Genomic DNA, 27898 nt, shown 5'->3' on the forward strand with positions numbered 1-27898 from the left:
ACTGTTTGATGAATATACGTTGCAAGCTATTTATTTCCACAATTTGTGATAAAATACACTATGTTTGAATACTGGTTCTGTCTCATTTTTTTTTTTTAATGATGGATTTTATATTAGTAGTGCCACAAGAGGGGTGGCCCACACTTAGGGACCAAAATGTTATGTTAACAAAACCATGGCAGGTCAGTCAGGGAATGCTAATTTAACCGTTATGTTCACTGGTTGATCCTTTTGGTACACATTACTAGACTTTTTGCTGTGGTCATCATTACTGGAAAGTTGCTAATGGAAAGTTGCAACCATTTCACAATCAGTTATATCAAAGGCTAGGAAACAATTTCTGTTTCAGAGAAAAACGTGGTATTTCAGTGTCAGAGGTGGGCTTCACAGCTCCCAAATATTGCATGCCAAATATCAAACTTCAGGATGTGCTGCTTCAGGATGCAGGGCTGGTTTTTTTTTATTCAGAATGCACCTCAGTAGGTCACAACAACAAAAACCACTATACATTGTTTTAAAAAGAAGCATGAATGCAGGAATGTTTGCATCACAGGAAGAGCATTCAGCAGAAGCAAATGCCAGCTACTGTTTGTGTTGCTTCTCCACTCCTCGTTCTCTCCTGATGTCAGACGCTTCCATGGGGACCTGGACTGTCAGGCCATCCATCCACTTCTTAATGTGCACCTGGCAGCCGAGACGAGACCTAAAAAGCAGATGCAAACGTCTGAGTTTGTGTGCTTTGCACCAAATACACCAGTCTTCCCAGGCCCTGTCTCCATGACAACAGAAGAAGGGAGGAGTGGCTCACCCGCATTTTTGTAGGAGCCGCTTTTGGCCCGGGCAGGGCTCTACATCGCACCATTCTAAGTGGCTTCACATAACTTACTTCCAGGTGTGGGTGGGGTTGGAGTGGACGTCATCTGAGTGGCAGGGGCTGCTCAACCAGTAAGAGAGGCTTCCCGCCATCCCCCAGGCTCCGTAAGGAAGGTGTGAAGTGGGTACTCCCCCTTGTGCACATTTGTAAGACAAGACTCCCAACGAGCCCCAAGCCGCATTGAACACAGTGGGTGTTACTTCCGAGTAGACACACATATGCTTGTGCTGGGAAGGACACAGAGATGGGAAACCAGCCCCCTTTCTAAACACAGGATCTCTATAAGGAAGGTGTGTAGTAGTTACTTCCTAAGGCAATAAGCCAAACAATGGAGAATCACAGCCTCAAGATCACGCGTTACAGCACTTAGGGAATTTGGGCTTTCAACTGTGCCATTTCACTTGAGGGGGATCTCCATAAATTCTGATGTGGTCATTCAGGGAGAAGCCTCATTGAGCACAGTGGGAGTTACTTCTGAGTAGACACTAACTGGCTTGTGCAGGGACAGGAAACACACAGGACACACCCTTTGACCGGGGTGAAGGGGAAAGGCGCACCCCTGGGCAGGGCCAGCATCCCCGAGGTCAATGGGGGGTTGGGGCACACAGCAACTATACTGGGGAGAACCCAGCTTGAGGAAAAGAATCGGACTTTAAGCAGTGTCAGGAAATCTGGTTTTTCCCTGATAAGCTCCAGGGCGGCTGCTGGATGGCCACGACGTCATGTATCCCTAACGACCTCCACATGCAGCCGCCTGGGAGTAAATCACTGGTGGAGACACACACGCACCCCAGTTAGTGAAGCAAGGCAGTGATGGAGAGATGGTGCCTCACTAATTCACCCCCTAACATGGTGCCTGTGGATGATTCTCTCGGCACCCACCAGGCTCCCTGCCCCTCCTGAATTTTATTTTATCAAGATGTGTCAATAAAAAAAAAAAACTGGGAGGCTGGCATGCTGTGAAGTGAAATTCTGACCTCCAGCTCCATTGTTATTTGGGTTTTAAAAAGTGGTTTTGTGTTTTGGATCTCAGATCCCCCCTTGATCTGCTTCCTGCTATACCAGTGGCCCAGTACAGTTTTACAAATCTTTTAAAGTTATAACATATACATCGATAACTATCAGAACCCAAGGAAATCCCCTGTCCCGGTAGGTGGAGGAGCTGATCCTAAGAACCTCCCTGACAGGTGATCAATGCTGTGGAAATGGACACTGCCATTCATCTGGACCCTTGAGTTCAGCCTTCACCTGGCTAATGGCTAGGGATTATGGGAGCTGTAGTCCAAAACAACTGGAGGACACCAGGCTGGGGGAGGCTTCTTTAGATTGTTACAGAACATACAGTTCTGTAACAATCTGTGGTAGCATCCGCTATTGTCAGCCTGAGTTGGATAGTGTGTGTAAACAATTGAAATCAAATGAAATGCATATCAGATGCACTCTGCCTTGTGTTTTTGCCCAGTATTTACTGGACTAATAGGAAGTAACTATTCCATATGTACTATTAATACAGTGAAAGGTTGTGCAAAGAAATGTTGGGTACTGAAACCTGTATGCTTTAGGTAACTTACACAAATAGTATATCCTTCTTCTGCGTAATTAATTTTGCTGCCCCTGGCAATAGGGGCCCATACAAAGCATGCAGGTCTGACCTCCTTGGCTACTGAAAAGCTAAGCAAGCTTTCCAACAGTGTCTGAAATTTCACCAGGCATCATTCCCTCCATTTTAAATTGACTGCAGCCATAATGGCAAGAAACGTGCATTTTTTAGAAAAGGAAAACCGTAGCTAAGATTCTGAGGATGCAGAATTCGGCACCCATTGCCTCTGCAATGTGATACAAAACCACAGAATATACAAGCAGGCTACTGCAGCTTACGTGTCAGTGAGTCCAAAGGCCAGGTCCAGCATATCCAGTTCCTCACTGCTGACAGCGTCCAGTTTTTGGAAAACGTCATCCTCAAAAATGAGATGACAAGTGGAGCAAGCCAGCGCGCCTTCACACACACCTTCGTGAAAGAGGAGGCGTCAGTGCTGAGGCCATTTATTTTAGGTATTTGCTAGAATAATTTATATCTCACCTTTGAAAAGACGCAAAATGGCTCACAGTTTTAAAATAAAAACAACAAAATCGCAAACGAAGCAAACAGTAAATAATTAAATAACAGCAGTTAAAATATTATAAAAGAGGCAGTGCTTAATTACAAGCATGCTGGAATCAAACAGTCTTCACCAAAAGTAGTGAAAGCTGCTAAGAGGTCCAGGAGAGTCAGCAGGGGTCACGCTCGACCGGTCTCCAGGACCAGGTCATCTACCAGGGCGGCTAAGGCAGTTTCAAACCATAACCAGGTAGAATCCAGACTCGAAAGAATCTAAATATGTGTTTGTTTAATAACAGGCCCACAAAGCAGCTGATAAGAAGTTCATATTCATACATAATATATATTAAAGTCTCCTTTTCAAGGTAACTTATCAATCAGGGGTGGGCAACTTGTGACCCTTTAAACGGTTTGGCCTACAACTGCTATCATCCCTCATCATTGGTTATACTGCCTGGGGATAATGGGAGTTATAGGCCAAAATGTCTGGAAGGACACAAGTGGCCCACCCCTGTTATAAAGGTTCTGGGATGATGGGGATGGGAAATGTCCACCCCTCACACCTGAAAGGGGGCTGCTGGCACGGCACCATGGCTGATTCAGGGGTCAGGTTCATCTCAGAAAACCCACTGATGGTTTGCCGCCACATGCTCAAATACTTACTTGCCTCCCCCCAAAAAAGTAAGTTTAGTTCAGCAGTCAAAAGGAAAAAGAACAATGCCCACAGAAACCTGCTTTGCTACTAGGATTGCCTGAGAAGCCCTGCTGCACATTTCTCCCTCCCTTTCAGAGGTGCCAGTCTGGGACCAGGCCTTCTCAGTTGTGGTGTCCTGACCACAGAATGGTGCCAGCCGGCAACCCTTCCATTTCCCCAGGCATTTTAGATATTTTGCTTTTATGCATTCTTTTATCTGGCTGAACGTGTGTCCGAATGCTGCTGGTTTTGTTATGAATTTGATTGTTTGATTTTTATTGTTTTTAAACTGTTAGCAACTTTGAGAGCAGACATCTGAAGCAGCAGGATATCAAACCCATTAATTAATTAATTAATTGCATTAGGAAGCTGCCATAGCACATCAGCCTATTTGTCCATCTAGCCCAGGAGTGCAAAAAGTATGTCCCCTGTCCCAAGCACTGTCTGGAGGTCCCCGACCTGCCCAGCATCTTCCACCACAAAAAAAAGGGGGGAGGAGGGAAAAAAACACTCTAAGAACTGGCTCTATGGTTGCTGCTATAAAAACCTCATTTCTAGAGTGTCCTAGGAAGCCGTGCTTGAAGGTTCCTGCCTGCTTCTTAGGATTCTTCAGGGATGCTCTAGGGATGAGTTTTCTATGGCAGGTACCATAGACATTTTCTCGCCCAGCGTTGTCTACTCTAACTGGATGCCGTTCTCCAGAGTTTCAGGCAGAAAAGCGTCTTTCCCATCACCTGCTGCTTAATCCTTCAACTGGAGATGTCACAGAGCCTGGGTTTGGGCCCTTCTGTATACAAAGCGGGTGCTCAACCACTGAGCAATGGCCATGCCCCGAAATAAGCTGCCCCCCCCATGCCCAGCTGCCCATGCCACATAGCAATCTACTACGGAAAACCTGGCAGAAGCAGGTGAAGCAGCCACAGGAACATCCAGTCACTGACACATGCCCAACGCTTATGTGAAACAGCAGGAAAGGGAGGCGGAGATGTTGTTGGCCATCCTGAGGCTGGGGGCATAAATCTGGGTGCACCTTTGCATACGTCGAACCTCAGAAAAAGCCCAAACTGCGGCCACGGGATGGTGGAGGCAGGGGCTGCACCGGTGCACCACTGTTAAGGAATCTGACTGGGATGTTGTATGCAGCAACCTCAGAAGTTTAACTGTCAGAGTTGTAGTAAGTTAAGCAACCAACTGGGGATTTGTTGCTCTTCCCCAGACACCACAGAAAGAGTCTGAGCGGTGGCTGAGTATGATAACAATACTAAGAGCAGAACTGGGTAATTGCAACATTAGGTTTCAGGGTCAGTTCAGACGAACTGTTGTTGAATTAAATATTTGGAGTGTTATTGCTAACGACTAGCTAGCGCCTAATTTTTTTTGTTGGCTGAACATTCAAATGGGTGGATTCTTTCTTCCTTGCTGAGGCTTAGCTACCTTAGACATGGGGGAGGTACTTGTACTTTTTTAAATCGGCTGGTGATGTTACAATTACACAAAAATGAGTAGCAGGAAATTGCTTTTGCTGCCACCTGCTGGATCTTCTTTTCCTCTTTTTTTTTTTGGCATCCTAGCAGAAAAAGTGAAGAACACTCAACTGACATCTAATAAATAACCTTAACCAGAAATAAAATTTGTGAACCACCCAGAGAGCTTCAGCTATTGGGCGGTATAGAAATGAATGAATGAATGAATGAATGAATGAATAAATAAGCATAAAATGTGCAGTGATAAAAAAATGCAAGAAAAGGGCCTGCCTCGTCTTGCATCCACCTGCTGTACCTATGCCTAAAGTTCCCACCTCAGTGCTCGAGTATGAGGTGATTCTTGACATACCCTGATCCAGACCATTTAGAGTCTTAAACGTCAAATCCAGCACCTTCAGTTGAGCCCAGAAACAAACTGGCAACCAATACAGGTGATATAAAATTGGAGTAATATCTCAATAGACAGGTGATCAGGTAGATATTGTTTACTTGGACTTCCAAAAGAATTTTGACAAAGTGCCTCACCAAAGACTCCTGGGCAAACATCATGGGATAAGAAGTCATGGGATAAGAAGAGAGGTGCTATTATGGAATGGTAACTAGTTAAAGAACAGAAAGCAGAGAATAGGAATACATGGTCAGTTCTTATGTGGGAGGGATGTAAACAGTGGCTTCCCCAAGGATCTGTACTGGGACTGGTGCTTTTTAACCTGTTCATAAATGATCTGGAATCAGGGGTGAGAAATGACGTGGCCATGCTTGCTGACGACACAAATTATTTAGGGTGATTAATACAAAAAGAGATTGTGGAGAGCTCCAAAAGGATTTCTTCAAAGTAGGAGAATGGGCATCCAAATGGCAAATGCAGTTCAGTGTACACAAGTGTAAACTGATGCATATCGAGGCAAAAAAATCTAACCAAATATGTGGGATCTGATCTAGTAGACTATTTATCCACCACAACCCCAAGATCTTTGTCTTGGTTAGTACCAAGCAGCTTGGTAAAAATGTCTACCCTGTGTGTGTCTGCTGTGAAAAAGGCAAATTCCATGTGGGGTATAATTTAAAAAGGAATAAAAAATAAATAAAACGGATAGTGTCATAATGATTTTATACAAATCTATGGTGTGATCACAAAAAAGACATTGTAGAGCTGGAAAATGCACCGAAAAGGCCAACCCAAATGATCAAGGGACTGGGGCAAGTCCCCTATGAGGAAAAGTTACTGCATTTGGGGCTATATAGCATGGACATGATAGAGGTGTATAAAATCATGCATGGTGTGGAGAAAGTGGGAAGTGAACTGTTCTTCTCCTTGTCTCCTTGTCTCCTAATACTAGAACCTGGGGCCATCCAATGAAGCTGACTGGTGGGAAGTTCAGGGCCCAATCTACACAGGTGATTTAGTGCAGAGTGAGAGCACATCAGGGTTGTTCATGACAGATGATGTTGTCACCACCCCACAGCAACCATGCAGCTTCCCCCTCAAAATGTGTATTTTCACAATGTCCGTTTAGTGTATCTTTTTTCCTTAAACGCAGCTCCCGCGCAGTTCGCCCTGTTTCCCCAAATTAAATCCTGCATACTGGGCATGCCTAGGGGTGTGGCTGTGACACAGCTGTGACCTGGTCAAGGGGTAGGGTCGCCCTCCCCCCCATTCCCTCCCCCCCCCATTGGCAGTAGCTGCTTTGTAGGGATGTACAACCCACCCTGACGTCCAGTGTGTGGGGGTCTGCAGTGGGGAACCCTGGCCTCTTGGGACCCTGTGGATTTCCCTGGAGTCTTACCACATCCAGCGGATTTTGCGGGGCAGCTCTCCCCTTTTCTAAATGGTGCAATCAGCTAATGGCGGCTGCCATTAGCCAATCGTGGGAAAAATATGGCCGTAAATTGCATAGTTCATAGGCCTGTGCACGGCTTCAGCTCCGGAGCTGAATTCCGAGCCGAAGCAAGAGTGCTTCACGCCACTTCAGGCCACTCCTGAAGTTGACTGGGATCAACCTGAAGCAACTCGAAGCGGGTCAGGTCATTCCAAAGTGCTTCAGCATGCTTCAGAGCGATCCAGAAACCCATGCACCCAGCCACCTCTCTGCCCAGTTGCACGAGGCTCCTGCTCAGTACCTGCACCCTTGGGACAGTGCTGGTAGCCGTCACCCTCTTTGAGGGAGTCACCACTGCAACTTTCTCAATTTCTGGAAATAGAGGAAGTCACCAAAATGGCGACTCCCTTGATGAGGCCAACAGCATGAATCCCAAGGGTCCAGGTAAGGCACAGCTTGCTCGCATGGCATGGCGGGGGGCAAGGAAGAGCCTGCTTTGGCCACCCAAATCCCACTTCAGCCCCAGAGTCCAAAGTGGGTCGGCTTGGACCTGAAGCAGCCCAGAGTGGGTTGGGCCCACCGCAGAAGCCCCAAAGTGGCCCCTGAGATGGGTCCCTCTCCTAGGCCCCTACACAGCCCTAGGAGTTCACAACATTTGCAGCCATAAAGCACTTCCTTCTGTTTACATAGAAGGAAGCGCTTTACAGCTGAAAATACCATAAAATATGCAATTTATGGCCATATTTTCCCGCGGCCACCATTAGCTGATTGCACCATTTAGAATGGAGGAGAGCTGCTCCTCCATTCTAAATATGATGGAACTGGTGGTGAGTGGGGTCGGTCCGAGTGGGGTCACAGGTCAGATACTTGAGAATCTGGCCTTATTTGAGTCTGCAGCAGATTTCTCTGCCATCCCTACCACTTTGGATGCAGGCTTCTCTTCCCACTTAGCAGCATTACACAGTAGCACTATATGGCTGCTGGCCTTTCCTGTTTATTTTTACTTTGCACGACAATATTGCTACTTCACAGTCCTGTAATTGTACAATGTATTAGCACAATAGTCAGAATTGGATTGCATTGGGGCAATAACTCATGCAGGGAGCAGGGCTTCAGTACTGCTGATTCACAGTCCTATAATCGCACAATTGTGAAATGTTGCATTAGCATGCTATAGTAACTAATGCAGGGCACAGGGCTTCAATATTGCTGCTTCATGGTGGTGTATGCGAGGGATGTAGGGTAAATTACAGGACATAATTCATCTCTTTTTAAAAACTTCCCTGAGTAGGGGAGCATTGAAAGGGACGGGGAGCAAACCTCTCTCATTCACTGAGCAACACCTACACAGTTGATGATCATCAGCTCTACCAGCTGGAATCCTCCCACCCAGCCCCAAAATATGGCGGCTTCAAGTGCTGTTTGACCCATGAAAGCAGGTTTTTAGGTACCATATACTCCACTTTTCTTGCTTTGTGTGCTGCTGATGGACCAAAGCGATTTCATGAAAATCCAGATATAACCAGAACATGTTTCTGAAACTGTTTCCATGTAGATTGAGCCCAGGACAGATAAAAGGAAGTACATCACATAGTGGATAAACTATGGAATTTGCTACCACAAGATGTAGTGATGGTCACCAACCTGGATGGCTTTAAAAGGGGATTAGATAAATTCATGGAGAAGGCTATAAATGGCTATTAGATGGAATGGGTACATGCCTCAGTATTCCTCTGTATACCTGTTGCTGGGGAACATGACTGGGAGGGCGCTATTGCACTCATGTCCTGTTGTGGGATTACCATGAGTATCTGGTTGGCCACTGTACAATCAGAATGCTGGACTAAATAGGCTTTTGGTCTCATCCAGCATAACAACTCTTATGTTCTTATCTAGCCTAGAGGCTCCTGTTAAAACTGGTGAGCACAGTATTGAACAGACCTTCCTGTCTTGAATTTAGCCAGTAACTAAATCCTAAGAAAAGGGAGAATGGGTCACATCACTTACCAAAGCCATCTATGTTAAGGTTTTGATTCACCACCACGTCCAGCAAACTTTCTCCTTCCTTAGCTGTGACTGAGAATTTCTCTCCATCCCGGTTAATAAAATGTAACAACACTTTGTTTGAAGAACTGTGGAGAGAGGGGCACCACAACATATCTGTACAAGTCAGGGTGGTTCCAGTTTATGAACAGTTAAATTTGACAACCAAGCAAACTGCATGTAAGGAATTACCACTCCGGAATGGCTATATGTATGTCACATTCCCAACCATACTGTATTTTGCCTGATCTGAACACGTCTGTGTCCAGAGAATAGTGGGTCAGGCAGTTGTTGGAGCCCTGAGCCATTAAGGAACTCACAAGCTAGGAGTTAATCTTGGAACATAGGAAGCTACCTTATATTGGGTTAGACCCTTGGTCCATCTAGCCCAGTATTGTCAACACTGACTGGCAGCAGCTCTTCAGGGTTTCAGGCAGGATTCTTTCCTAGCCCTACCTGGAGATGCCGGGGATCGAACCTGGGACCTTCTACATGCCAAGCATGTGCTCTCCCACTGAGCTACAGCCAAGTTCTCACTTTGCACAAAGCCCTGCCAAGTCAGAGGGGAGGAGTGAGTGGCTTCCACCTTTGCCAACCTCTGAGCAAAAGACTATTAGACCCCTCCTGTGATGCCAGAGGGGACTCTGGCACATTCATGCAACCCACAGATCATACTTCAATCTTCACCTGGGGTCAAATGTGGGACCCTCCTAGGCCAAAAGGCCCAAGACATGGGCCTACTCACAAAACAACTACAAATCAGAATGCTGATGCATTGAACTTTGGGGCATTCCCTCAATATGTATTTATATAGCAGTCCAGGGGATAAAAACCGACATAGAAGCTATGCACAAAAATTATGCAGGAGATATTCTTGACCAATTTATGGTTTATGTGTCTCATAGCTTGGGGAAATGATGTTGTCATTTTACTACGCAGTCTGATTTCAAGTTGGCAAGCTCTATTTCAAAATGGCAGCTAACCCCCACCCCCACCCTGCCCTGCCCATGTCTAAGGCCGAATTCTCTGGGTGTAATGATTACAGAGCACTGAAATGAGAGCTGATAATATTTTCAATTCTCAAAACTCTGCTGAAAGAACCCTCACCAACATCTCATTACAGCCAAATCCAAAGGTCTATTCCATTTCCATCCTCTTTGACCTCTCCACTGCCGTCGATACAGTTGATCATTCTTGCTTGGTTGATCCTTTTTGCCATAGGCCTCTGTGAGTCTATCTTCAGTTGATTCACTTCCTACCTGTCTAACTGCACTTTCACTGTTTCCGTGGGGGAAGTTCTTCCTCAACTTTCCATCTCCTTGCTGGGGTCCATCGGGGCTCTGTACTTGGGCCCTCTGCTGATCTCTCTCTGTATATCAGCTCTGGGTAAGTCATTGTATCTCATGATGTTCAGTACCAACTCGTGTGGCGCAGAGTGGTAGGTGGCTGTATAGCAACCAAAACTCTCCCTACGACCTGAGTTCGATCCCAGCGGAAGCTGGGTCCCAGGTAGCCGGCTCAGGTTGACTCAGCCTTCCATCCTTCCGAGGTCAGTAAAATGAGGACCCAGCTTGCTGGGGGGAAAGGTAGTCACGACTGGGGAAGGCAATGGCAAACCACTCTGCTATAGTCTGCCACAAAAAAAACGCTAGCGCAAGCGGCGTCCCTCTAGGGGTCAGTAATGACCTGGTGCCTGCACAGGAGGAACCTTTCCTTTGGGCCGCGGTGGCTTAGTGGTTAAGATGCTGAACTGCAAACCAGAAGGTCAGCCGGACAGCAGTTCGAGACCCGAGTGCCGCGTGACAGAGTGAGCTCCCGTCTTCAGTCCCAGCTCCTGCCAACCTAGCAGTTTGAAAGCAAGAAATTGCAAGTAGATAAATAGGTACCGCTTCGGCGGGAAAGGTAACAGCGTTCCGTGCACCTCGGCATTCAGTCATGCTGGCCACATGACCACAGAAGCGTCTTCGGACAGCGCTGGCTCTTCGGCTTAGAAATGGGAGATGAGCACCACACCCTAGAGTCGGACACGACTGGTTGGGGACACCTTTACCTTTTACCTTTTTACCAACTACATGCGGATGACACCCAACTCTACCTCTCCACCGCTAAACTTCCCCCCTCTATCCAATCCCACATTTCTCAGTGTGTCTCTGATATTTCTGGTCGGATGATTCATCATCATCTCAAGCGGAATATGTTGAGACTGAACTCCTCTTCTTTGCGATCCAAGTCATTATAGAAAAAGCTTAGGGCGTTATAAACCCATTAATCCACCCTTTAAAATGTTGAACAGGAACATGTTGAAATGTACATTAATGGAACTATTAACATAAAAGCCTGGACTTTTCCCATTATCTCCACGTTATAGCTGTGTTTGCATGATCAGTCTATTTCTGGATCTGAATTGGCCCTCATTGGTCAAGCTGTCCTTCCCTTTACTCCTACAGCCATGCTCTATTTATGATGAAGACAGTGGAAGCTCCTAGCAACTGATAGCCTTCATGAATGGTGTCAGGCCATCGTCTTTGCTGATGGAGTCCTTTTGATGGATTCCCTTTGCTGATGGAGACATCATGCAGCATGGCTCCTCTTCCCTATGCGTCTTAGCACTAACACATTGAAATAAGGGCGCAGAAAGTTGCAGTTGAGGCCATGCCACACCAATAGGGTAGCTCAGCCTCAAAGCCCCCTGTTGCATCATTGTCATGCATGTTTTTATCCTTTCCTGTACACACATGCTTCCTTTTGGGACTGTGGATCAGGAGTGGGCAGAAAGAGTGGGCTGAATTGGGTATGTGTGGCCTGAGTACTCCCAGCAGCTGAGGGCAGGAAGCTTTAGTCTGTTTCCTGCCTCCCAGCTGAGCAGAGCAGAGCAGAGGAAGCTGCTCCAGCTGGTCCAGGACTACAGAAGCAAGCAAGCTCTCAGAGAGCAAGCGACCAGAGTGAGCAAACAGGGGGAGCAAACAGGAGTTGGCCAGGGGAGTTGCAGTGGTAGAAGAGACAAAGGAGACAGAGGCAAAGAGGTAAGTGGGCTGCAGGAAGCCCAGGGGGCTGCCCTTTATCCTTCTGAGTGGCTGTGAGCTCACCAGGTGCTCCTGAGAGCTCCACCTGAATTGGGTGTGTGTGGCCTGAGTACTCCCAGCAGCTGAGGGCAGGAAGCTTCAGTCTGTTTCCCGCCTCCCAGCTAAGCAGAGCAGAGGAAGCTGCTCCAGCTGGTCCAGGGACTACAGAAGCAAGCAAGCTCCCAGAGAGTGAGCCACCAGTGAGCAAACAGGGGGAGCAAACAGGAGTTGGCCAGGGGAGTTTGGCAGGGGAGGTCAAGGGGGAGACCCCTAACATTTTTTAAAATTATTTTTCTTGTAACACACACTTCCACACCAGTGGGACTCTGCTTTTAACCTCTAGTGAGTAGAGGAGCAGGCACAGGCTAGTCTAGAATAATCAGAAACCTAGACACAAAAAGGGAAAGAGGCTATGGAAGGACAAGACTCTCCAGTAGTGGTGACCTGCAAGGTGTGTGCAACATTTGTTTTCTTGCCTGAGAACAGCATGGCCTACACCTGCAACAAGTGCAAGTTGATCACGCTGTTGGAAGAAGAAGTAAGAGGACTGGAGCAGTGACTGTCGACCCTCCGGGGAATAAAAGAACATGTAGAGTTCTTGGACAGAACGGTGGAACTACAGCAGCAAAATGAAGACCAGAAGCTTGAACAGCAATGGCAAGCTGAGGCAGAAGTGGGAAATGTTGCGGTGAGGAAAAATGCAGTAGAGGATACTCCTTGGAAAAGGGTGACAGTTAGAAGAAGAAGAACTAGACGCCACTCTGCACCAGTGGAAGCACTGGAGCTGTGGAACTGATTCCAGGTACTTGAGGATGAGACTGGAGGACAGCCTGCAGAGGAAGAATTATAGGGGAACCTGCATGAGAGTGAGCAAGAGGCTGAAGGGCAGTCAAGCAGAGGCAATGAAACCCAGGCTTACAACAAGAAGACAAGAGTAGTAGTAGTGGGAGACTCCTTGCTGCGTGGGATCAAAACCCAAATATGTCACGAAGACCCGTGGACTCGCCAGGTATGTTGTCTCCCGGGAGGACAGATTAGAGATGTGACTGAAGGGTTGCCTGCACTCATAAAGCCCACTGCACTCATAAAGCTTTGGGAAAGAAAGAACTTTGGAGCCCAGATACTTTTCTCATCCATCCTTTCAATAGTTAAAGGAGGGATAGCAAGGGAAAGAAAAATACTCCAAGTGAATGGCTGGCTACGAAGGTGGTGCCGACGAGAGAGATTTGGATTCTGCGACCACAGGCTATACATCCTGGAAGATGGTCTGTTGGCAAGGGATGGGTTGCACCTCACAAAAGCTGGGAAGAATGTGTTTGGCCACAGCATGAAGAACTTCATCAGGAGGGCTTTAAACTGAATCCTACGGGGAAGAGAGATGTAAAGTTGGGGGTAACAATGGACGAAAGCTCATGCACCGCAGTGGAGAGAAAGAGCTTTCATAGCGCCCAATAATAGTCTTCACAAACATGTAGGAAGAAAGCCAGACTATGAAGCACATGGTCTTCCATGTCTATATACGAATGCCCAGAGTATGGGAAACAAACAGAACGAACTTGAACTCTTAATACAAGAGGGAAATTATGACTTGATAGGTGTAACTGAGACTTGGTGGGATGACTTTCATGACTGGAATACAGCAATTGAAGGATATAACTTGTTCAAAAAGAACAGGAGGAACAGAAAGGGAGGTGGGGTTGCACTGTATGTGAAAAATACGTATCTCTGCACAGAAATACATGAGGATGAGCTTGGTGGCCCCATCGAGAGCATCTGGATCAAAATAAGTGGAGCAAAGAATAAAAGGAGCCTGGTGGTCGGTGGACTACCGGCCACGCAATCAAGGAGAAGACGAGGATGAAACTTTTGAAAAGCAAATTGCCAATGTTTCAAGGAAGCATGATGTAGTAGTAATGGGGGACTTCAATTTCCCCGATATTTGTTGGGAGACAAATTCTGCAAAACATGGCCCCTCCAGGAAATTCCTGACTTGGGTGGCGGATAACTTCCTCCTACAGAAAGTAGAGGAAGGAACTCGAGGATCGGCTATCCTTGACTTGATCCTAACCAACAGAGATGACTTAGTGGATAAAGTCGCAGTTACAGGAACTCTGGGGGAAAGCGACCATGTTGCACTTGAGTTCTTGGTTCTAAGGGAAGCAAAAGCTGAGTGTAGTCAAACGCGTACCCTGGATTTTAGGAAAGCTGATTTTAATAAACGCAGAACAATGATCAGTGAGGTCCCATGGCAAGTGACGCTAATGAGAAAAGGAGTCCAAGATGGGTGGGAGCTTTTAAAAAAGGAAATTCTCAAGGCACAATTACAAACCATTCCAACAAGAAGAAAAGTTGGAAGACAACAAAAGAAGCCAATGCGGCTTCACAAAATGCTTAGAGATGACCTGAAAACAAAAAAGGACACATATAGGAAGTGGAAAGAAGGCCAAGCAACAAAGGAAGAATACAGGCAGGTAGCACAGAATTGCAGGGATAGTGTCAGGAAGCTGAGAACGAGCTGAGGTTAGCGAGGGATGCTAAAAGCAACAAAAAGGCTTTCTTCAGCTACGTGCACAGTAAAAGACAGAGGAAAGAAATGGTGGTTCAGCTATTAAATAAGGATGGCAAAATGATAACAGATGACAAAGAAAAGACAGAGGTGCTCAATTCCTACTTTGGCTCAGTCTTCTCCCAAAAGAGGGTCTATGACCCCCCTGGCAAAGGCGAAGTGCAGGCTGAAGGGGCAGGATTACAGCTTGAGATCGATAGACATGTGGTCAAGGAACACCTAATTACTTTGAATGAGTTCATATCTCCAGGGCCACATGAACTGCATCCTAGAGTGATAATGGAACTGGCAGAAGAACTCTCAGAACTTATGTCTATTCTCTTTGAGAAATCATGGAGGACGGGGGAAGTGCTAGATGACCTGGAGGAGGGCTAATGTTGTTGCTATCTTCAAAAAGGGTAAAAAGGAGGAACCTGGGAACTACAGACCAGTCAGTCTGACATCAATCCCTGGGGAAATCCTGGAACAGATGATAAAGCAATCCATCTGGAAGCACCTTGAAAACAATGCAGTGATTACTCAAAGCCGACATGGATTTGTCAAGAACAAATCCTGTCAGACGAATCTGATCTCATTTTTTGATCAAGTAACCTCCCTTGTGGAATGTGGGAATGCTGTGGACATAACATACCTCGACTTCAGCAAAGCTTTCGACAAAGTGCCCCATGATATCCTGATGAGCAAACTAGCTCAAAGTGGGCTAGACGAAACAATGATCTGGTGGATCCACAATTGGCTACAGAATCGGACTCAAAGAGTGCTGATCAATGGGACCTTCTCAAACTGGGGAGAGGTAACGAGCGGGGTACCGCAGGGCTCAGTCCTGGGCCCAGGGCTCTTCAACATTTGTATTAATGATTTGGAGGAGGAGGTGCAGGGAATGCTGATCAAATTTGCAGATGACACAAAATCAGGCAGGACAGCTAATACTTTGGAAGACAGAAATCAAATTCAAAGAGATCTTGATAGACTGCAGCGCTGGGCAGAAAACAACAGAATGACATTTAGTAGGGATAAATGCCAAGTTCTGCACCTAGGAAAAAGAAACCAAATGCACAGTTACAAGGTGGGGGATACGTGGCTCAACAACACTACAAGCGAGAAGGATCTTGGAACTGTTGTCAATCACAAGCTGGATATGAGCCAACAATGTGATGTGGCTGCAAAAAAGGCCAATGCTCTTTTGGGCTGCATTCATAGAAGCATAGCTTCCAAATCCCGGGAAGTACTAGTTCCCCTCTACTCAGCACTGGTTAGGCCTCATCTGGAGTACTGTGTCCAGTTCTGGGCACCACACTTTAAGAAGGATGCAGACCAGCTGGAGAGGGTTCAGAGGGGGGCAACAAAGATGACCCGGGGACTGGAAACAAAGCCCTATGAGGAGAGACTGAAAGAACTGGGCATGCTTAGCCTTGAGAAGAGAAGACTGAGGGGAGATAGGATAGCACTCTTGAAGTACTTGAAAGGTTGCCACAGAGAGGAAGGCCAGGATCTCTTCTCGATCATCCCAGAGTGCAGGACATGTAATCATGGGCTCAAGTGACAGGAAGCCAGATTCCAGCTGAACATCAGGAAAAACTTCCTGACTGTTAGAGCAATACGACAGTGGAACCAATGACCTAGGGAGGTGGTGGGCTCTCCCACACTGGAGACGTTCAAGACGAGGCTGGACAGCCACCTGTCAGGGATGCTCTGACTTGGATTCCTGCATTGAGCAGGGGGTTAGACTCGATGGCTTTGTAGGCCCCTTCCAACCCTACCATTCTATGATTCTATGAAAGTAGATCTCCAGATGTCTTGGACTTTAACTCTCAGCATTCCTGACCACTGGCCATACTGCCAGGGTCTTCTGGGAGCTGAAGTCCCAAACATAATCACACAACTCTACTTGAGTTACAAATGTTACATAACTGTCCAGCCTGCTGATTCCAGGCTACAGAATCCAGCATGCAACATCCATTTGTCCAAGCAAATAAAGCTGGATCAGGGTAATTGACGATCGGTGGCACTAGATCTACTACTAACTGTTCAGACATAATGGCGACAAATCATGGGTCAATTAACCCAAGATTTGCTGTGGCAAGTGCCATGTGTGTGCCACCACAATTTTGAATATGCAAGGTCTGATTGCCCCAATCAGAGTTGCTCTGTGACATCCGAACCCGGACAGTATGGGTTAATCATAGGTTAAACACCCAAAGGAAACTAACAACTAATTGTAAGTTAACTTTGGGTAGTTTAACCCAGAATTAACCCATAGTGTCTAGGTTTGGACACAGAACAACCTCCCATTGACCCGATCGGAGGTTGTGTATTTAAAGAGACAGTGGCATGCACCATGGCGAATCATAAGTTAATTAACCCATGATTTGCTCCTGTTACATCCAAACAGCAAGTAGTAGATCTAGTGCCACTAATAATCAATTACCCTGATTAGTTAACCCATCATTTGCCACCATTACATGCAAACTGGGTCATTAAGAATAATCTATGTTGTCCTATGTCTGAAAAAAGAAACCTTGCTGCTGCTCCAGAAAGGGCTGTCCTGCTTAGTCATGTTATCTAAACATAACCTGTGTGGTTTATTATATATGTGGCTCTAAAATTTCAAAACCTCTTCCTAGAGCGTCCTCCAGAATGCAGAGAAGGCCCCTTAAAACAGATGGGACCACCTAAGGTGAGTCATGCGAGGGAGGTGCTTACAAGGACTGTGGGAAAGAATTTAGTAAGCAGTCAAGCCCGTAAAAAGGACCAGATCAACAGTGGACGCTCACCGGCCCAGTTAGGCCAGTTCACCAGAAACACACACCTTTCTCTAAGGTCAAAGGCCAGATGATGGCCCCACGCTTTTCTTTCAATTGTGCTAGTGGCATATTCTACACAGCTGGGCTGAAATTTGGGAACATACAGACATTCCAGCCTCTCTCCCCGGCTGAAGTGTCCCTAAAACAGAGATGCCCCAGAAACGAGTAAAAAAGAGATACTCCAGAATGCTCACTTTTAAGCCTTCGGTGATATTACAGTATCATTTTGCCTAAAATAGGGATGCTCTGTGCATTCAACCGGGGGGGGGGGAGCATGCATCCAATCCAATCAGCAGCTCACCCACCCTTGAGCCTCAGCTGGGCTCACACTTACTTGCACCCCACTCTCTGGCCGTCGGGCACAGAGAAGAGGTGTCTCTCTGCTGCCAAGTCTAGGCAGTCTGGCTTCTCTTCTGCTGCTCAGCCCAAAGAGCAGCAGGCTGGGCAGCAGAAGAGCCCCCCTCCCGAGTTGTGGAGGCAGTCCTCAGTGGGGCAGCCTCCATGCCTGATGAGGACAGCCTCACAAGGGACAGACCTGGACAGCTCCTCTCCCTAGCTAGCATAGAACTGAGGCAAAGCCCTCTGTCTCTTCTCAAGCAACAAACACCCCTCACTGCTCTGGCTTATGCTGTCCAGGAGGACGAGCCAGCCAGGATAAACAAAATTAGGCCCTTTGAGCAGTCCATTGAATGTCAAGCTCCCTTGCAGGGTTTCGGTGTTCAAGAGGGCTGCTTGATGGAGCTCAGCTCTTTTGTGGGTCAAGCAGCAACATGTGCATGCACCTCTGGTCCAATGGCCTACTGACCTAGCGCCAGTTGTGCAAATCTCTGTTGCCTAAGAAGAATTTGGCTGGGTGGAAAGTCCTACAATTCTGGCTTTGGTGCCTAGGATTCTGAATTCCTTTTCTTTTTCTGGCCATGCCTGACATCAGTATTGGGGAAGCTGACCCCCAAGGCCATCCACCCTCATCACAATTCTGCGCTGAGGGAGAGGCAGCAGAAAGATAGACCCAGAAATGGCTGCCCAAATTGGCAGGTGCAGCTCCCCTCTGACAAAATGGAAACCTGAAGCACATGACTGGACCAGTGCCTGGAGGCTATAATGGGCTGGATGAGGGCCAATAAACTGAAGCTAAATCCTGACAAGATGGAAGCTCTGTGTATGGGTGGTTCCTGAGTCCGGGAATTGGGCAAGCGACCTGTCCTGGAAAGGGTTGCACTCCCCCTGAAGGAGCAGGTGTGAAGCTTGGGAGTATTCCTAGATCCATTCCTGTCACTGGAGCACTGGGGGCCAGCTACGGCCTTTCCTGCCTGGACAGGGATAACCTAGCCACAGTAGTGCATGCACTGGTACCTTCCTGATTAGACTACTACAATGCACTTTACGTGGGGCTGCCTTTGAAGATGAGTCGGAAGTTGCAGCTAGTGCAAAATGCAGCAGCTGGACTGTTGACCGGAACATGCCATAAAGATCATATAACACCAGTTTTAAAGGGATTGCACTGGCTGCCAATACACTTCTGGTTGGAATTGAAGGTTATGGTGATGACATTTAAAGCCCTAAGCGGCTTGGGAGCTTGATATTTGAGGGAGCGCCTCTCCCTATATATGCCTGCCTGAGGACTGAGATCTGTTGGAGGGGCACTCGGCTGCATCCCACCAGTGCAAAACATAAGAACATCAGAAGAGCCCTGCTGGATCAGACCAAGGGTCCATCTAGTCCAGCGTTCTGTTCACACAGTGGCCAACCAGCTGTTGACCGGGAACCCACAAGCAGGGCATGAGCACAACAGCACCCTCCCACCCATGTTCCCCAGCAACTGGTGTACGTAGGCTCACTGCCTCTGGTACTGGAGGTATCTAGCACATAGTCATCAGGACTAGTAGCCACTTATAGCCTTTTCCTCCAGGAATTTGTCCAACCCCCTCTTAAAGCCATCCAAATTGGTGGCCATCACAACATACACTATGGTGGGATGTGGGAGAGGGCCTTCTCTGCTGTGGCACCCCGGTTGTGGAATGTCCTCCCCCCGAAGGCCCAATTGGTGTGTACATTGGTTTCATCTTGGCGCCAAGTTAAAACATGGCTTTTTTACCAAAGCCTTTGAGGACTAAATGCACTCCCTAAAGTTGCACACTGTTTTAACTGTTTTATTGTTTTAGATTTTAATTGGCACTGGCTTGTTCAATGGTTTAATAAATTTTTAGCTGTTTAAATTATATATTGCTTTATACTGTTTAAATTGATTTTATCTGTACACCACCCTGAGATCTTAATGATATAGGGTAGGGTTCAAATGTTTTAAATAAATAAATGACTGGAAACAGGCAGATGTGAACCTTTGGGATGATTCCCTTCAAGGTTTATTTTCAACATTAAACTTGTGGCCTTGCATGTCCCGGATACTGTGTTCCTCCATGCTCAAGAGCAGCCTTGGGTGTCGGTGTGCCAAGTGTACTGGAAGGAGGCTCCTACCCCCCTGTTCAGAAAACGAGAATAGCAGCAGCAGCAGCAGCGGCGACAAGCTCTTCTTCTTAGCTACCACTTCAGTGCAGCAGGCTTAAGAGACCCACTGCAGCCACCAGCTGCTTGGATCTATGGAATTTCTTTCTGTTACAGCTCAGGCCTGGATGGCTTGTGAATTGCCAAGCCGAAAGCGACTGTTCCCTCCCTCCCTCCTTCCGCCCCAGGCAGGCAGCAAAGCGGGAGGCAAATCGAACCAAGAGGCGATGTTCTGGGGTCACAAGTTGTGCTGGTCTGATGGAGCGCCACCTGCGCAAAAGGCGTTTTGCAGAAGCAACAGGGCTGCGCCCAAGGTGCCAGCACTGCAAGGAGGGGGAGCGGAGGGAGGAGGGAAGGGAACGGCAAGGGTGAGCAGGAGTTGGTGCAGCTGCATCGACTTCTGTGGAGGAAGAGGACGGAGGGGCTAGGCCAAGACGTAACAGAAAAGGTCCATGCTGGGGGGTAGGGGGAGAAAGAAGTGGCTCCACGCCTGCGTCCCAGGAGGAAGTCTCCCGGCTGCCGGCGCCTTCTGCACCGTCCCATCACATGTCCCGAGACCAACCATGCATGGCACCATTCGCAGCTGGGGGGCCTTTCTGTTAAAGAAACAGCAGGTGCAGGAGCCCGGCCGGGTCTGGGACCACGGTGGGGGAACGGGGGGGATGGGCGGGTTAAAGCCTCCAGCCGCTCTGCCCGGGTTGTGATCCAGACTGGGTGGGGGTGCCTCCGCTTTTTACTTGAAAGCATTCGCGCCACTGCTAATGGCGGAACGTCTCATTTGGCCCACGTGAGCCGACCCGCGAGCTGCTACCTGGACGGGAGGCCCTGCCGCTGCCGCAAGCGCCCTGCCCCGGGGCTCGGCAGACGGCCTTTGCCGCCTCGACTGCGGGACTCGCTCCCAGGCACATCCGCCTGGCTGGCACCCAGGTCGCGACTTCTGGCGCCACCCACCAGGGCACCCGCGTGCTCTGCCTACGGGTGGGGGCCGTCCCAAGTAACAGCTGCACTTCGTGCGTCCAGAGACGGGGGGATCCGCTGCTCCTCGCTTGTTTCTTCCGCCGAGGGCCGCCCTAGGTGCGCCCTGAACCCTCCCGGCACCTGGCGGAGGGTCCGCGGCCCGCTCCCCCGCCCCGCCCTAGGGCTCAGCGACGCACAGCCCGCTCGGCCTCGCCACCCGCCGTCGCCCCGCCTTTGGCTCTGTCCACCTTCCGCCTGGCGGGGAGTTCCGGGGACTCGGGCCCTCGCGCGCTATCCCTGGGACCTTCGGGCCGGGCTAGCCAGGCTGCCGCCGCGACCGGGCGCTCGCGCTTGTTCCCGTGGCGAGGCGGCTGCCTTCGCGCTTGTTTGGCCGCCCCCGGCGGTGCCCGGTGCGGGCTCTGGGCTGGGCTGCACGGCGCCGCGGAGGCCGGGGGCGGTGGCGTCCCTCAGACCCGCCCGAGCGGGCGCAGCCCGGCCGGCCGGCAGAGGAGGGCTGGCCCGGCCGGCCCAGCGGCGCAGCGCTCCCGCCGCGCGCGCTCTCGCTCGAGGGAAGAGGCTTACCGCGCGTCCCCCGCGACGTCGTGGGCGAAGCCTCTCCTCGGGCGCAGCGGCTGGCGGCGGCGAGCGGCCCCGGAGGGGCCGGGCAGCCGAGCTCCGCGCGCGGGCGGCCCCAGGGAGGCGAGCCTGGCGACGCGCTGAGCCATCCTGCCGGACACGCCGCCTCGCGCCGGGCCTCCGGGGATCGCCGAGCCGCGGCTCCCTGGCCGCGGGGGTAGATAAGGGCAGCTGGCCGAGGGGGAGGCGCCGGGGCGGCCTCCCTGGCGCGCGCGCGGGCGGGGGGGCGCCCCGGCCCCCGCGCGCCGCGGCTCCCCGCCTTCCGGAGAGGCCAGAGGCCCCCGGCCGCAGCTGGTGGGGCGGCAGGGCTCCTCCGGCTCGCTCTCCGAGAGCCCGGGGCCGCTTACCGACAGCCCCGCCCGCCCGAGGGCGCGTCCCTGGATCGCGGGCGGGACGATCTCCTAGCGGGGGGCGGCGCTTGAAAGGCGGACAAGGCGCCCCCACGCAGGCGGGCCTTGGCGTCTAGCCTCGGACTCGGGGCGAGGCGCGAGCTGGGGAGGAGGCTCCCGCCAGCGCCGAGAGGCCGCGTCTGCCTCATTCCACGCGGTAAGCCCCGGTGTCGTTGAATGCGGCGGGACGCCAGAAGCCTGCGCCCCAGGCGACCACGGGGAGCCAACCCTGGCCGGCGAGACAGTGAAGAAGTCCGGGCAGCACCGCGCGGGACAACGCGTTCTACTCCGCTTGATGTCATAAATACAAAACCAACAGGGCAGCCCTATCTGTGTTGACTCAGAAGGTAGATGGGTACAAAACTGCACCCTAAAATGTTTAAATGCAAAAAAGCACAAAGCGGACAAACCCACTGTTTGCGAACAATGTAGACACCAATAGAGGTGGTGAGGAACGATTCCAGTTGCCAGATGCGTCTCAACCGTACTGTGGCATGTAAAGGTCGGCCAGTGGAGTGGTTGTGACACAGGCAAAGAGCATCCTTGGCCTCTTGGAGAAATTTACGACTTGGAGTGTCACACAGCCCCCAAAGTGTCCTTGCACATCACTCACCCCTTTCCTGTCCATGTCATCCACACAGGAACAAGCAGAAGGCCTTTGCATGATCACTCAGATGCTCTCTACGTTGCAAATACATTGCAAAGCACACATTCCATCCCCTCTGCACTCATATGTTGTTAAATGCAAATAGAAAACTTTACCAAAAAATCAAAACAGGCTGTCAAATTGGGGAAAAGATTAAGAAATACAAAAGTAATTCAGCTGAAGCTCATATTATGTGTGTGTGTGTGTGTGTGTACATATATATATATATATATACACATACATACACACACACTAACATTTAACTAATCACACAGCCTGAAACATTTTTATGAATTGTGAAATGTTATGCTTCAGTAAGGGATCCGCCTTTAAGACCCATACAGTTAACAAAACAATATTAATAGGGAACACAGGAAACCAGATTAACAAATGAACCATTCATGAAATTATAACATAAGGGGAAGGGGAAGGTCTTCCATACAGACGATGTAAATACTTGTAATCCAGATTTATTTGTTTGATGTTGTATTCTCATACCTGCTTTTAGATGATGATGATTTCTTAAATCAAGTATAAAACAGGGAAAGGAGAGGTAATTGACAAACCATGCACAAAAAAAATCCCTTGCCTGGAATACATCTAGTTTTTTAAAATATAATCTTAAAAAGGTTTTTTTTTTAGCACTTTGGAATTCCTGGTGATGCTGAATATACTTTTAAAATATTTATAGGATTGTTTTATGTCACTTTTCATCTAATTCTTGCTAGCTGCTTTGGTTATCATTGGGTAGTATCGAATATTAGTCCTACGTAGAGTAGATACATTGAAATAAATGGGACTTAAGTTAGCTGTGACTAACTTGCCTCTTTCATTTGAGTGGTTCTACTCTGTTGTCACCCTGCTTATTTAACTTATATGCAGAGTACATCATGAGAAATGCCGGGTTGGATGAATCAGAGGTCGGAATTCAGATTGCCGGGAGAATTATCAACAACCTCCGATATGCAGACGATACCACCCTAATGGCAGAAAGCGAAGAGGATCTCAAGAGCCTCTTGTTGAGGGTGAAAGAGGAGAGTGCAAAAGCTGGTTTGAAACTCAACATTAAAAAAACTAAGATCATGTCATCTGGCCCTATCACTTCCTGGCATATAGAAGGGGAAGAAATGGAAGCAGTGACAGATTTTACTTTCTTGGGCTCCAAGATCACCGCAGACGGTGACTGTAGCCATGAAATTAAAAGACGCTTGCTCCTTGGGAGGAAAGCTGTGGCAAACCTAGACAGCTTAGTAAGAAGCAGAGACATCACCTTGCCGACAAAGGTCCGTCTAATCAAAGCTGTGGTTTTCCCAGTAGTAATGTATGGCTGTGAGAGCTGGACTATAAGGAAGGCTGAGCGCCGAAGAATTGATGCTTTCGAACTGTGGTGCTGGAGAAGACTCTTACGAGTCCCCTGGACTGCAAGGAGGTCAAATCAGTCCATCCTAAAGGAAATCAACCCTGAGTGCTCATTGGAAGGACAGATAATGAAGCTGAAGCTCCAATATTTTGGCCACCTAATGCGAAGAGAAAACTCCCTGGAAAAGACCCTGATGCTGGGAAAGACTGAAGGCAAAAGGAGAAGGGGACGGCAGAGGATGAGATGGCTAGATAGCATCACTGATGCAATGAATATGAACTTGAGCATGCTCCGGGAGAGAGCGCAGGACAGGAAGGCCTGGCGTGCTATGGTCCATGGGGTCACGAAGAGTCGGACACGACTGAACGACTGAACAACAACATACCTGAACGGTTTAGTGGTTTTCCCGACGTTCTTCAATTTAAGCCGAAATTTTGCAAGAAGCAGCTCATGATCTGAGCCACAGTCAGCTCCAGGTCTTGTTTTTACTGACTGTATGGAGCTTCTCCATCTTTGGCTGCAAAGGACATAATCAATCTGATTTCGATATTGACCATCTGGTGATGTCCATGTGTAGAGTCGCCTCTTGTGCTGTTGGAAAAGAGTGTTTGCTATGATCAGCATGTTCTCTTGGCAAAACTCTATTAGCTTTTGTCCTGCTTCATTTTGTACACCAAGGCCATGCCTGCCTGTTATCCCAGTGATTTCTCGACTTCCTACTTTAGCATTCCAATCCCCTATGATGAAGAGGACGTCTTTTTTTGGTGTTAGTTCTAGAAGGTGTTGTAGGTCTTCATAGAACCGATCAACCTCAGCTTCTTCGGCATCAGTGGTTGGGGCATAGACTTGAATTACTGTGATGTTGAATGGTTTGCCTTGGATTCGTACTGAGATCATTCTGTCGTTTTTGAGGTTGTACCCCAGTACTGCTTTTCCCACCCTTTTATTGACTATGAGTGCTACTCCATTTCTTCTAAGGGATTCTTGCCCACAATAGTAGATATGATGGTCACCTGAATTAAATTCGCCCATGCCTGTCCATTTTAGTTCGCTGATTCCCAAGATGTCGATGTTCAATCTTGCCATCTCATGTTTGACCACCTCCAGCTTACCTTGATTCATTGATCTGACATTCCAGGTTCCTAAACAATATTGTTCTTTAGGACTAATATTGGATACTACCCATTGTGTGGCAAGGTGGGATATAATTTTTGTATCAATAAGAGTAAGAGGTTGTTGTTGAAATACTGCTGGCTAGCTATGTTTGGAAAGTCTTGGGCTCTCTTCACACCTGGCATTTTGTCCCACTGCAAACGGGTCCTTTTGATTCCGGATCCTTTCCGGGATTTAGACCAGCCCTTTATACAGGCATCTCTCATAGTGCTTCCCTCTGCCCTATAACTTTTCAGGGCTGCACGGAAAAATCAGGACAGAAGGCTGATCGCTGGTTCCTGTAACATGATGGATGGCCCCGCCCGTCCCTCCACTCCCAGCGGGAGGGAAGCCGGAAGCCCTCCTAGTGACCTTAAGGGCGGAGGGAGCCCTCCATCCAGACACGTTTCCGTGGGGCCTCATGGTGCTTCCACAGGAGGCTTCCCATCTACTGTCTTTCTCCCTGCTCCACCCCCCATGCTGTTGTTGCTCTTCCCCCATATTCTGGCTTCCCAACAACCCTGTAAGGTGGGCTAGGAGAAGAGAGAGTGGCTGGCTTGCTTCCCAATCATAAGGATGTTTCACAGGCATGAGTGCAAGTCCACTCAATGGCTGTATGCCAGCCCTGTGCAGATGTCTTCCCCACCTTCTTCCACGCCCTCCTAGATGGTCACCACTCAGAAGACATGGTTTGAATCAAAGGAGCGCCTCCCTCCCTCCCCCCCAGCATGTGTTCAAAGGAGCCGGGAGGGGGACAAGTCTTGTTTTCCTCTCTTAAGTTGTGCTGTACTGTTTCCCTGCAGCTCCCAGGAAAGCTACGACTTACTTCTGAGTAGACATAAGATCACGCTGTAAGTCTCCAACCCTCAGCACACTAACTTGGGAGTAAGCCCCATTGAACGTAATGGGGTGCTCTGAATCAACAGAGGACGTTGCTTCTGAGCTTGATGGGGTGGGGGAGCAGGTCTGTCGCCCTCCATTGCAGGGAGGCATTTTACCATCTTCTCCCTCCAATTGAGAAATGTGCTCAAGCATTTACATGGCAGACCCGGAGAGAGCGCAGTTGGTGGGCAATTCTTGCCCTTGCACCTGTCAAATCTGCTCAGTCTCCTTCCATGCAAAGAACCCTCCCACCTGTTCTTCCCTCCTTGCCAAGAGGATCCCACTCAGGATCTCCGGGGTGTAACACGCCCCACAGCCCACCCTCAATGCCTTCATCATCCTGACCACGCCCCCAGCAACCGAAACCAGACGCCCACAGCCAACCAGACACAGCGGTTTCTTCTGCTGTTGGAGAAGTGCACAAGGAGGTAATGGCGCTCCTATCCTGCGGGCTGGCAAAAAATACCACATTTTTTGCATTTGGGGAAAAGACGGGATAGGCTGGAGGAAATGGGAGACACCCTGGAGCTTCATGACATCGTTTAAAGAGCCCACAAACCTCCGTGAGAGTGCCATCCCAATAGCAGGAGTAAAGCTCCATGTGAAGAAGCCCTGACAGCCCCCTTGTACTGCAAGAATGGGTGAGGGTCCTCCTGTCTACAGAATGTGCAAATTACCTGCAGCCTTCCTCTGGGCTACATGTGGTTAAACCGACCAGATTGAAGGGCCCGGCCTCTCCACTCCTGCACAAACGCGTTCCTGCCACCTTGTATGTGAGGCCTGGGAGGCCCTGACCATGCTTAGAAATAGGAGCCCCAAGAACACATCCAAACATCCAAGCCGCTTATCTCACTTCGGAGCCTTGAGCTGAAAGATAGGGGAGATGAATGTGCAGCAGCACTCGGGCTCGCCAAGGACTCCCATAGGCCTGGCAGTGACCTCAGTCCCTGGAATGTGGAGAAAGCTGGCTCAGGGCCAGGCAGTGCTGACCGTGATTGTGAGAGGACTGGGAGTCCTTTTTCCATTTATTGCCGTTGCATCTGTGTGAGGTGCATGGAATATCCCCAGTTTTATAGCCTCGCAACTACCCGTGATTTAGGTTGAGCAAGGGCGGCTAGTCCAAGGTCCCAGCACAGCAAGCCTCAGGGCTAAGCAAGAATCTGGAGCCGGGTCTCCTCAGTCCGGCTGGATCCCGAGAGACCAAAGCCAGAGTTTCTCCTTACATTTCCCTCACTTACAAACTCCACCAAACCGGCCCTTCTCACAAAGCTCAAGAAAAATGTATGCTAACACACACAGCCCAAATCTGTAAATGGATGACCATTTGCAAATCTCTCAGGGGCCAAAATGTGTAAATTAATGAGACATCTCTAAGCCTCACAAATAGTGGGCACATGAAATTAATTCTACCTGCTCATACAAGTTGGTTTTATTGTGGGTGGGGCACGCCCCGCCCCGCTTCACCCCTTCTTCGTCAGGAGGCATTTTGAGCAGACGATGCCCCGAGTTTGTGTCGGGGGGGGGGCTTTAGCAGAGTTGGGCTGCAACTGGTGGGTGTTCAGAACGAGATTACTCTTAAGTCTTTAATCTTTGTAAAGCAACCGGAGTGCTTGGGCTATTGAGCGGTATAGAAATGTAAGAAATGAAATGAAATGAAGTCTCAGAAACTGTCCTTCCTTCCTGGGAGTATTTCAGGGTGGGGGGAGAGATTGAGCAGCCTCCCCCAACCTGGTGCTCTCCAGGTGTTTTGGACTTCAGCTCCCATCTCCCCAGCCAGCATGGCCAAGGGCCAGGAGTGCTGCTTTAGGGACTGGAAGGAGGGGCAAGGAACTCTCTCTAGCAGATGTTCATCTGCTAAGGCCGATGGCCGTAACCTGGCTTGTGGCAGTTCTGCTGCCGGCCTGCACAGCCTCCGTGGGTTCCTCCAGG

The 27898-nt window shown here is 49.0% G+C and overlaps 1 protein-coding gene across 3 annotated transcripts; it reads right to left on the bottom strand.

The window, feature by feature from the left end:
* On the bottom strand, window positions 1–26838 carry LOC146338669 (adrenodoxin, mitochondrial-like). Of its 3 annotated transcripts, XM_084814259.1 has the most exons (5): window positions 21487–21677; window positions 10121–10855; window positions 8978–9102; window positions 2753–2882; window positions 1–703 (listed from the first exon to the last, which is right to left on the bottom strand). In XM_084814259.1, exons 2-5 carry the CDS (start codon window positions 10129–10131, stop codon window positions 583–585), a joined length of 387 nt encoding a protein of 128 aa, XP_084670385.1. In that variant the 5' UTR covers window positions 10132–10855; window positions 21487–21677; the 3' UTR covers window positions 1–582. The 3 variants fall into 3 exon arrangements, with proteins under 3 accessions (XP_084670385.1, XP_084670383.1, XP_084670384.1); XM_084814257.1 differs by lacking the exons at window positions 10121–10855; window positions 21487–21677 and adding an exon at window positions 26647–26838; XM_084814258.1 differs by lacking the exon at window positions 10121–10855.
* Window positions 26839–27898: the final 1060 nt, after the last annotated feature.

The sequence above is a fragment of the Heloderma suspectum genome, chromosome 9 (genome assembly GCF_057233095.1).
Source record: "Heloderma suspectum isolate Gila_16-S chromosome 9, 16-S_ref, whole genome shotgun sequence".
In the NCBI taxonomy this organism is placed as follows: domain Eukaryota; kingdom Metazoa; phylum Chordata; class Lepidosauria; order Squamata; family Helodermatidae; genus Heloderma; species Heloderma suspectum.